This window comes from Cebidichthys violaceus, unplaced genomic scaffold (assembly GCF_023349555.1).
Source record: "Cebidichthys violaceus isolate CVI_PGR_0920_01 unplaced genomic scaffold, fCebVio1.0.p SCAF_3, whole genome shotgun sequence".
NCBI lineage: Eukaryota > Metazoa > Chordata > Actinopteri > Perciformes > Stichaeidae > Cebidichthys > Cebidichthys violaceus.
The window spans coordinates 18,937,992-18,947,945 of NW_027176483.1; the positions used below are offsets into that span (position 1 = coordinate 18,937,992).

Consider the following 9,954-nt stretch of genomic DNA (forward strand, 5'->3'; position numbering starts at 1 on the left):
AAAACCTAAACCTGTTACAACAGCAATGACTGCACTGTAGTGGATGTGCCTGGACAGACACAAACATACAGATGGTGACACTCTTTACTTCATGTTGGAATTACTGGATTTATAGGTATCTGGAGAAAATGCAGAGACTGATTGAGCGTCGTTTTGAATGAGTTTTGCTTGACTGGATTGACCATGATCTGGAGTCTGAAAGACCTTGAGTCCAAACCTGCAAAAGCATATCTTACTCCCAGTAAGCTGGATCATAACCAACACTGTTCATACACAATATATTTCAGAGGCACCAATAGAAAAAAAATATATTTTATTGATTTTTTTGTATATATCACAACCTAATTGTATGCTTTCAAATGCCTAAACATTACAAACTATACAATGAAATATAAATGTAAACTGCGAGCAAAAGATGAAATTTAAATTTAACTGAAAGTATCGACTGAGCTCTTAATGACATGAATTCTTTCAAATTTCTGATATTTTATATTGCTGTGAAAACATCTCCTTTAAAATGGATTTATTCAAGTTTTTCTACAGAAAACAACTGTTTACAAGATTACATTTGAATACATCATGATAATGTTATGTTATAAACCTTCACCTTATACAAATTTCTGAATAGAGCTTGAACGCATCTTAATGTACCTCAATGCAACCTTCTTATGTTAGCTGAGTGAGTCAGCCAGTGAGCTGTTTTATTGCTGCCTTGCTTCAGAAGTGATGGAGATGTTGAACACAAAGTCTGAGATGATGAGAGAAGCCAACAGTATTGCTAAGGGTCATGTTAATATTTGGTATTCAGGCTCGGCAGTGTCATAGGTGAAAGTTTCCCAACAGATATTATCTTTGGCATTCAAATGTTTGAGTCTTTCCATGTAATGACCATGTGACGCACACACTGAGGGAACACGTGTCACAGCAGACAACCACTCCTCTGTGCTCTTCCTCCTCCGTTTCCTCCTCTTCATCATCCTGCCGCCTCCTCTGTGTCTCCTCCCCCACCTCCTCCTCCGAGACGTTGAATCCTCCCCCACAGCGGCAGCTGTACGTGTACACACGCTCATCTGAAACAACACACACTCCCATTTTAAAGATCTACCTGCCTTGGTCAGAGAGTGAGCGTCCCCATTTACGGATATTTTGACTATGACATTTAACGCTGGTTGAAAAGTGAAATACACAAATATATATGAGAAACTGTCTCAGTTAACAAATAAAACAACTATGGAACACTTGAAATCAGCTTGGAAGGACAACCTAGGTAAAGAGATTGCAGAGGAGCAGTAGAAGACTTCAGTGTGTGCAGGACATGGCCTTCTGTAGTTTAAGATATGTCGTTTACGTAGGTCGAAACAAAAAAGCTCAGTAGGATATTTAAAAAAATAGATGCGGGCTTGTGCCGGTATCACTAGGTCATATTTTCTGGAGTTGCCCGTGGATATCAAACTATTGGAGCAACATTTTCAGACCCTATCAAGAATTTTGCATATACCTATATACTTGGATCCCTTGATGGTGGCTCTAAAAATTATAGACTCTAGTAGAGTAAAAAACGGCATGGAACATAATATGATTTAATTTGTTAGCCTGCTGGCACGAAGATTGATCTTACTCAATTGGAAACAGAGAACTGCACCAACATATTCAAATCTATTGAGAGATGATATGAGATACTTGGAACTAGAGAAAACTTTGAAAAAACAACAAGAGAAATTTAACATTTTAATGGTATGAAATGTTCTGACCAGAGTTGAGAGGATCGCTAAGACCTAACAAGTAAATAAAGAAATATGTATAAAGGTATGTATAGTAAGGAACATAGTTCTGAGGCATCCATTTCTCTTATTTATTTAATTTTCCCCCCTACGTTTCCTTCCTCCACTTCTATGGAGGGATATATATATATATATATATATATATCATAACCTGTATTGACTGATCTAAGAAATTGAAGGTGGAAATGTTCTTGACAGAATGGGTGGCATTTTGAAAAAATGGACAGTTACAAGCAACTTAATTGAGGTCACGAAAAGTCACTGAAACTTGAAAATGGTGTTAATTTGTATTTAAAATTGATTTATTTATGTACTATTTGAATCCCCCCTTGATTTTCCTTATTAATGTATTTGTTTTAATGTATCTTGTTGATGTTTTACATTAGTATTGTTGTTATTCCTTATTTTAATGTCTGTACATAGGTGTGCTTTGTATAGATGTGCTTTGTATGTTCTGTACGGTAAAACTAAAATGACATGATAAACGCAGTTAAAAAAGAACAAAAGAAAAGTGAAACACAGTAACTATAATTACGAGAATCATGTTCTATGTATACCATTAGAATAAAAACATTTGTATACATGAAAACAATAATATAAAAAAAGCTGTTTGAGCCGACGGTGGTGCAAGATGAAAGGATTCATCCTCTGAGGACCATGAATACATACTTCATACAAACCGAACTAGTTACAAACAGATAAACCATCATTGGGATCCATCATCTACCATTTACATATATTTCTGGTTGTATTAGAACATTGCTGCAATATAATGTAGAGGATTACCCATTTTTTGATTTCACGTGATCCTTTTGCATCGATGTCATGAATTACCTTTTCTGGTCTGGTATTTAATTAATTGTATGATTCAAAAACACACGTTAATTTCTGATTATATTAACCATAAACAGTTTCTTCAATTATGAACCACTTTGTTGCTTATAACAAGCGCTGTACATGTTTAGGTGTCAACTTCGCCAGAATCTTTAACACTGTGATGGTTTTCCAGAGAGCATTGTCGAGGTGTGTGTGTGTGTGTGTGTGTATTAGTGTATATGGTGTGTAGTTACCCTGTTCCCAGGTCATGTTCTCCAAATAGACTGTAGAATCCACTGGCCAATCCTGTTTCAGTTCCTGTGCTGGAGAAGCATTAATGCATCATTATTATATTAGTTGTAGAAGAAAGACAAACACCATAATGTTACATTTGCTGTGAACAGTGTTGATATTGAGAGTCCGAAGGAGGCGGAACTGGAACAGAGAGTTGCATTACAGTGTTTATCCCAAAATATTATTATTTGATTCATGAAGATTTGTGCTGTTATATATAAGCCTGACAGTTTCACAGTTTGCTTTGTTACATCAACATCGACCTGTTTTAGACAAAGGATGATGGTGAAGATGATCAATGTGTTTACATGTACTTCAAAAACCAAATTACTCAGACAAACCAGGCTACATGTGTAGTTGGAGGACTGTTTGTGTAACCCTATATACCTTAAATATTATTGTATTGTTGTTACTAGTGCTGGGCGGTATACCGGTTCAGCCGGTACACTGGTTTTAATTTCCTGTATGATATTCATTTTTCATATACCGCCATACCCCATAGTCGAAACAACTGCTGTCGCTCTTCAACAGGTAGCAAAATATATTGTTTGCCCCAACGAACGCTATGGTCGGAGATAGTTGTCTTAACTGTATTGAGAGGGACCCTTAATCATGGTTATAACTTTATAACACAACAATTAATAACCCACAACTAACGCTCTTTAACAGGGCAAAACACCATGACACAACAGTTTGTGACACTTAAACAATTTGTAACACTAATAATTGTACATTTATAAAATTACAACACCAAACGGCATGCTGGGTACAGCTCGCTAGCTACCCCGGTAGTACAAGTTTGCTAACAGCTGGGAGAGGCTCGGTCGCTACATTAAGAACAGAAAAGAGCGATGCAGGAGGAACAAAGAGACTTTTGCTTTTTTGGGTATTTTGGTTAGACGCGTATGCAACGCTGATTACCGCGTAATATGTGTGGTATTTGTTATAAATGTACGTTGGTACATAGAGGGTGATAACAAGCTGTACATTGGAGGGGCTTAGGACCCAGGGGAATGTAGGTGAAGGAAACAGGAAGTGACAGAAGACACGCCACACAAACAGCTGTTTACTGCTTGCTGGCCGGGTGGCCGGCCGGTTCTTGTGTTAAAAATGTCCGCTTAATAATTAAACGCGTGATAAAATAATTTTCGGCGTTAATTAATGAATGCGTTAATGTGAAAAAAAAATACCGTGATATACCGTGAAACCGGTATAATCTTACAAAATACCGCGATACACATTTTTGGTCATACCGCCCAGCACTAGTTGTTACTAACCCTTCTTGTGACCAACTTAGAAGTTAAAGCATTTCTAAAATTACTTCTAAGAGCTCTTCTATAAGCACTACTATGAGCGCTTCCAAGAGCAAGTCGGTGAATGCTTCTAAGAGCGCTTCTATGAGCGCTTCTATGAGCGCTTCTAAGAGCGCTTCTAAGAGCTCTTTTAAGAGCGTTTCTAAGAGCGCTTCTATGAGCGCTTCTAAGAGCTCTTTTAAGAGCGCTTTTAAGAGCGCTTCTAAGAGCGCTTCTAAGAGCTCTTCTATGAGCGCTTCTAAGAGCTCTTCTATGAGCGCTTCTAAGAGCTTTTCTATGAGCGCTTCTAAGAGCTCTTCTAAGAGCTCTTCTATGAGCGCTTCTAAGAGCTCTTAGAAGAGCACTTCTATGAGTGCCTCTGAGAGCGCCTCTGCAAACACTTTTTGACGGACGTTTACCGTCGGCTGTCCGTCGTACTAAAGATGATGCTTCTTACACTTCTTACACTTCAGTAACTTTGCAGACTTGACGGTGAACAAGCCATGCTGTATATCAAAAACACATTCATCACAAGGTGCAAGTGCAGTAATTGACATAAAGACATGTTTTATACTTGGAGTTGTTCAGTATGAAAATCAAGCTTTACGTTTAGTTAACAGTGTACAGCACTTTTTTAATTCATGTTACTGAATGAAAAGACAGTAAATTAAAGAAAGTAAACTTTTATTGTTTTAGCTGCTGCTTAAGGCAGACGTTACTCTTAAGCTAATTTTAAACCTCAAATGAAGCGGATACGGTTCCTATTAGTTTCATGAATATTCACCTCATCTATTGTGTGGATCATTGTATTACACCTGCTGTATATACAGCAAGTTTGTGGCACACACTATATGCACCACAAACAAAAAATAAAAATGACAATATCGACGACAGATTGTCAAAGACCCTACCAAGCCAAACTACACAGTCAAATATCGATGCATTAATCTGTGTGTAATTAATTCATTCCATTTACTCATTTTTTAATTCATATATCAAACCACTAAAAGAACATCAGTGTTTATGATAGAAGTGTCTAATCTATCTACTCCAAAAATGAACTACAAAAATAAAAACATGCAGTCGTTGGTTCCTCCTGTCGGTTCAGAGCTTCTTAGAGTGCCCTTAGCCCCCTACAGTGATAGCAGACACTCGTTAATCTACAATCTGATCTTTAGAAGGTTCTGAAAAATGGATTTTACAATCACCTTAGCCTTGAGATGCATTTAGGAAACAAGGCCATGGTTGCTACAAAGCTAGAAAGCATTCTAATGAAAAAAAAAGACAGGACAGAAGCATCAATGCATGGATGGATGAAAAGTGATGGACGGACGGATAAATGGATGGACTGTCTGAAATGAAAAAAATGATAGGCAGGTGTACAGATGGATTTCACACACTTTTTTACAGTTCACTCTTGAGGAAACAGTTATTATCAAGTTGTACAGTTTGACAGTGATAATGACTTAATGAACCCTGAATAATTAGTGCTAAACTTTGCTTGGGTTTTAATTAGTGTTACACGGTGTGAGGAATAATTAAAAAAAAAAGTATTGTTAGTCGAGGTTAATTTGCAATCCTTGTCCCTGGTTAGGCCTGGAACATTTCTCTATCACTTTTAATGCAGCACAAGCATGACGTGAATGTATAATTCAATCTTCATCTTCATCACACTGTGAAAGAGCTTGTTTCAATTTATTGAGGAAATTATTCTCATTCTATAAAAGCTAGTTTTCCCCTTACATTACGACCAGGGCAAAAGAGATTAAAAACCCTGGTACAACCACAGTAATACACCAACCAGCACTCGCTGGTTGGTGTATTACTGTGGGTGTACTCCCTTGATGTCTTTATTCATTCCAACTGCATGGATGAATAAATTAATGTCCAGCAAAACGACTTCAATCAGCATGTCAGGAAACCGGACTAAAACCAGACTCCTGTCAATCAATACTTGTGCCTTGTCAGACATTATAACACAGGCAGCAGTGAGTATAGTGAGTGGTATTCTACATGTTCTAGGACACTCGTTATGAAAACAGTCTATGCAACTCAAAATTGTTTGAATTTGTTGCCTGTCCATTGGTTTTCAAGAAAAAACAAATATTGGTTCATGACTGGACGGAGGAGAGTGTAGAGACGCAGCAATAGCATACACCAGATCTTATGAAGTGGATCCAGTGTTAGCCACAACATTCACACAGTTATTCCGTCACGGCAACTTACCTTCCATAAAAATGATACCAATGAGTAATACGTCTGACACATTTTTCTGTTGTCAGAGAACTAAACGAGTATGAATCCAGTCACATAGATACTACATGTTAACCAGCAGTCATTCCCAAAATCAAGACAGCCTGACAGAAAAAGTTCAAACCCTCGCTGCTCTCACAACGCCTCAGTGCTAGGTTTATACTGGCACACTCAAAGCTCAAAGCTTCTCTGACTGTCATGACTGGTTCACTAATAAAACGGGATTTAACAAAGACTGACATTCGTTTTCTAAATCATTAGAAACAGAAGGTTTTAAAATTCTACATCCGAGTAAATATTTTTTGGCCAAATCAAATTGTTTAATGGATATTCCTCAGGGGTTGGAGTGAGTCGTCCACCAAAAAAGGTTGGCAGTTCGATCCCCAGCTCCTCCAGTGTCGTTGGGCAAAATACTGAACCTGTTCTATAGGAAAGGGAACCTTAAATGACTTCTGTTGTGATCTGGCGCTATATAGAAAATAAAATGAAATGAAATGAACTCAACCTTCAAGGGGGGGCGGAGGGTCCCGTGGGGGGGGGCGGGGCGCCCCCCTAATATAATGGTAGGGGAAACACTAAAGTGAAATGTGAGATCCTACCTCTCCTCTGCAGGTCATACTGTCTCCTGGTGCTGTGGTCACTCAGGATCCTCCAGGCTGCATCAACTTCTAGAAACTTCTTCACTCCAGACTCTGCTTCTGAAGAACTCCCCCCTCCAAGACGGTCTGGGTGGTACTGTGAGGCACACAGGCACTGAATATGAAGACACATTCTCTTCAGCTATACTTTACAATCTATTTTCTTCCCCATCTTCTACCATGTAGCTGGTAGAGAGGATCACTTGTGTCTCTTTAACATGTTAGGGTTACGCCTCTGATCAACAGAAAAATCAGATGTTTCTGTTTGGACTTGGTTCAGACTTTGACCATTGTGTAATGGACTGTAGTAACAGACTGCTTCACCCTGACACAGACACAGAGCAGTGTGTTTACCTGTAAGGCCAGCTGCTGGTACCTGTGTCTGAGCTGCTGGACTGAGTCTGAGGGGCTGGCTCCCAGGACAGCGTACAGATCCTCCTCCACTGCTTCACACATCCCTGCTGGGACACAACGCTAACATCAGACTGATGTCTCATTAACACTAACCTCTACTTGCAGAGCCAATGCTTTTTCCACAGGCCTCCATATAGAAGCACCAGAGGATTCATTGTTGCCTCCAATGCATATCTGTAACTTTCAAAATGTATTTAAAACCTGCTGGATCAGTCGCTTTTGCAGCATAATCAGTATGAGGACAGGTACGCAGCTGCAAGGCCGCTAAACACAACCAAGCACACTCCTTTAAAACCCCAGCACGGTATGTGTGATGGTCAGAGCTGCAGATGGATGAACAGTGAACAGTCTGTTTGTCTGTAGGTGTGTATATGACTGTCCTTCGCAAATTTTGAGAACAAATCATCCAATCAACTACACAATTAGCAGGTGCAAGCAGTCATACAGTTCTCTACAACACTGCAAGCAGCACTTCTGGAGGCCAACAATCTGCCCATCAGTGCTACAAATGGCACCAGTCCTCTGACATCTCATTGAAATGTCTTTGTTAATTGACTTAAGTGAATGTACACTATGTAGTTGGGTTATGTAAGAGATCATAACTATTGAATCTGTCTTAAAACTCAACATTGATTAGTCAATGGAAACAAAATTGACCAACAAGCACTCTGATCAGCATTCATATTTTTAGTCATTGTGGAAGAATTTAGTCATTTAGGATGTAGTTGATCAGACAAAACAATTTGAAGACACCACCTTTTGCTTTGGGGTACTGTGAGGGGCTTTTTTCACCATTTTCTGACTGTGACATGATTATTATGTTATTAACTGCCCTATAGGTTATGTATACAGTAAATAAACAGTTTAACTAAGAAGTGGAAAAACGTTCTCAAGCTAAAGTCTTTTCCAGTCTTTTATAGCCTTTATTGTGTGCTCTCAACAACACTGATTATGATTAAAGTCACTCTAGATCAAGTTTCTTCAGCAAGCAGCTCAGTAATGTGCTAATTTCAAGAGCTAGAGCTGGAGACAACGCAGTGTTTTTACCGTACACGTTACGTGTACGGTAAAAACACTGGGTTGTCTCCAGTAACGTTACACTCTACAGTGTAGAGTGTAACGTTACACTAACGGTACTAAACTACGACTGTGTCTGCGTCTTCCCACGTACTGTCACATTATCTACCGAGTGTTATGGACCATGGCAGTGTTTGGTAGATCTTCACAGTATGTAGCTAACGTTACATGAGCCAGTGTTCTCCGAGATAAACAAACGTTTAAAGAAGCCGGAAGTCTGGTTATTTTTCTCATTAAACACACATTTAATCTTCTATCTGTTGGTGTTCTGTGTGTAAAGCACTGCGCATACCTTAAAAACAAGGTTGTCACTCGAAAGACGACATGTTAGTGTCCCACGGTGTTATGCGTCCCCCTGAAAAAAAACGCTGTTTGTTTTTTGGTCCGCTGCCTGTTTGACTTCCGCTGATGAAAACGACGACTTCCGGTCTATTTTCTTTTTCTTTTTTTCTAGAATAAAAGCGTTACAACTCAGTGGGAGACGGGAGAAAGCAACACAATACAAATATACATTCAGTTAAATGTATATTCTTAACTGCTTATTGTGGACACATAAACCATCGTACCACTACTGTAACCTTTTAAATAGTTACTATTGCATATAACAATTTACAATTCTAAATGTGCTCTAAGTATTGTGTATCAATGTAAAAGATGAAAGTAAGTTTAATGGACATAAGGATATCAATATGTGGACATATGGATATTTGTATATATAAACATGCCCTATACATGTTTTTTTAGATCTATTACTGCTACTGATTGCCATATAAGCTCAACTGTTACGGGATTGTTTATCAGAATCGTCTTCTTCTTCCTCCTCTGGTACATTGTTTAAATAAACAATATTACCAAGTTTACACAAGTCGTGAATTGTCATGAGGACAACATACAGTTGTGGTCAAAAGTTTACATACACTTGTAAAGAACATAATGTCATGGCTCTCTTGAGTTTCCCCGTTATTTCTACAACTCTGATTTTTCTCTGATAGAGTGATTGGAACAGATACTTCTTTGTCACAAAAAACATTCATGAAGTTTGGTTCTTTCATGACTTTATTATGGGTTAACAGAAAAAGTGACAAAATCTGCTGGGTCAAAAATATACATACAGCAACATGAATTAGCAATTTTGGTGACTTAGAAAGTTGTGTCAATGAAATGAGCTTCATAGCATGGCCTCTTAACTTCTTGTGAGTGATTATGAGTGACTACAACTGGTGACTTCTCTGAGGCCATTGAAATAGGGCTCATTGGATACAAACGCCCACAAACGCTACAATGGGAAAGTCAAAGGAGCTCAGCATGGATCTGAAAAAGCAAATCATTGACTTGAACAAGTCAGGAAAGTCACTTGGAGCCATTTCAAAGCAGCTGCAGGTCCCAAGA

General features: G+C 38.6%; 1 protein-coding gene across 2 annotated transcripts; it reads right to left on the reverse strand.

Moving 5' to 3' along the window:
* Positions 1 to 296: 296 nt before the first annotated feature.
* dnajc24 (DnaJ (Hsp40) homolog, subfamily C, member 24) lies at positions 297 to 8,947 on the reverse strand. 2 transcript variants are annotated; one of them, XM_068723955.1, is made up of 5 exons: positions 8,858 to 8,947; positions 7,429 to 7,532; positions 7,036 to 7,171; positions 2,852 to 2,920; positions 297 to 1,070 (listed from the first exon to the last, which is right to left on the reverse strand). In XM_068723955.1, exons 2-5 carry the CDS (start codon positions 7,528 to 7,530, stop codon positions 847 to 849), a joined length of 531 nt encoding a protein of 176 aa, XP_068580056.1. In that variant the 5' UTR covers positions 7,531 to 7,532; positions 8,858 to 8,947; the 3' UTR covers positions 297 to 846. The 2 variants fall into 2 exon arrangements, with proteins under 2 accessions (XP_068580056.1, XP_068580055.1); XM_068723954.1 differs by having other exon boundaries at positions 7,429 to 7,535.
* Between the last annotated feature and the right edge of the window lie 1,007 nt (positions 8,948 to 9,954).

What these genes read in the sequence shown, in the direction of transcription:
- dnajc24 (XM_068723955.1), bottom strand. Translation starts at nt 7,530, where the DNA reads ATGTGTGAAGCAGTGGAGGAGGATCTGTACGCTGTCCTGGGAGCCAGC. An exon ending in GTATGACCTGCAGAGGAGAG is followed by an intron (nt 2,921 to 7,035) that starts GTAGGATCTCAC and finishes ATGCTTCTCCAG; the next exon opens with CACAGGAACTGAAACAGGAT. An exon ending in GAACATGACCTGGGAACAGG is followed by an intron (nt 1,071 to 2,851) that starts GTAACTACACAC and finishes GTGTTGTTTCAG; the next exon opens with ATGAGCGTGTGTACACGTAC.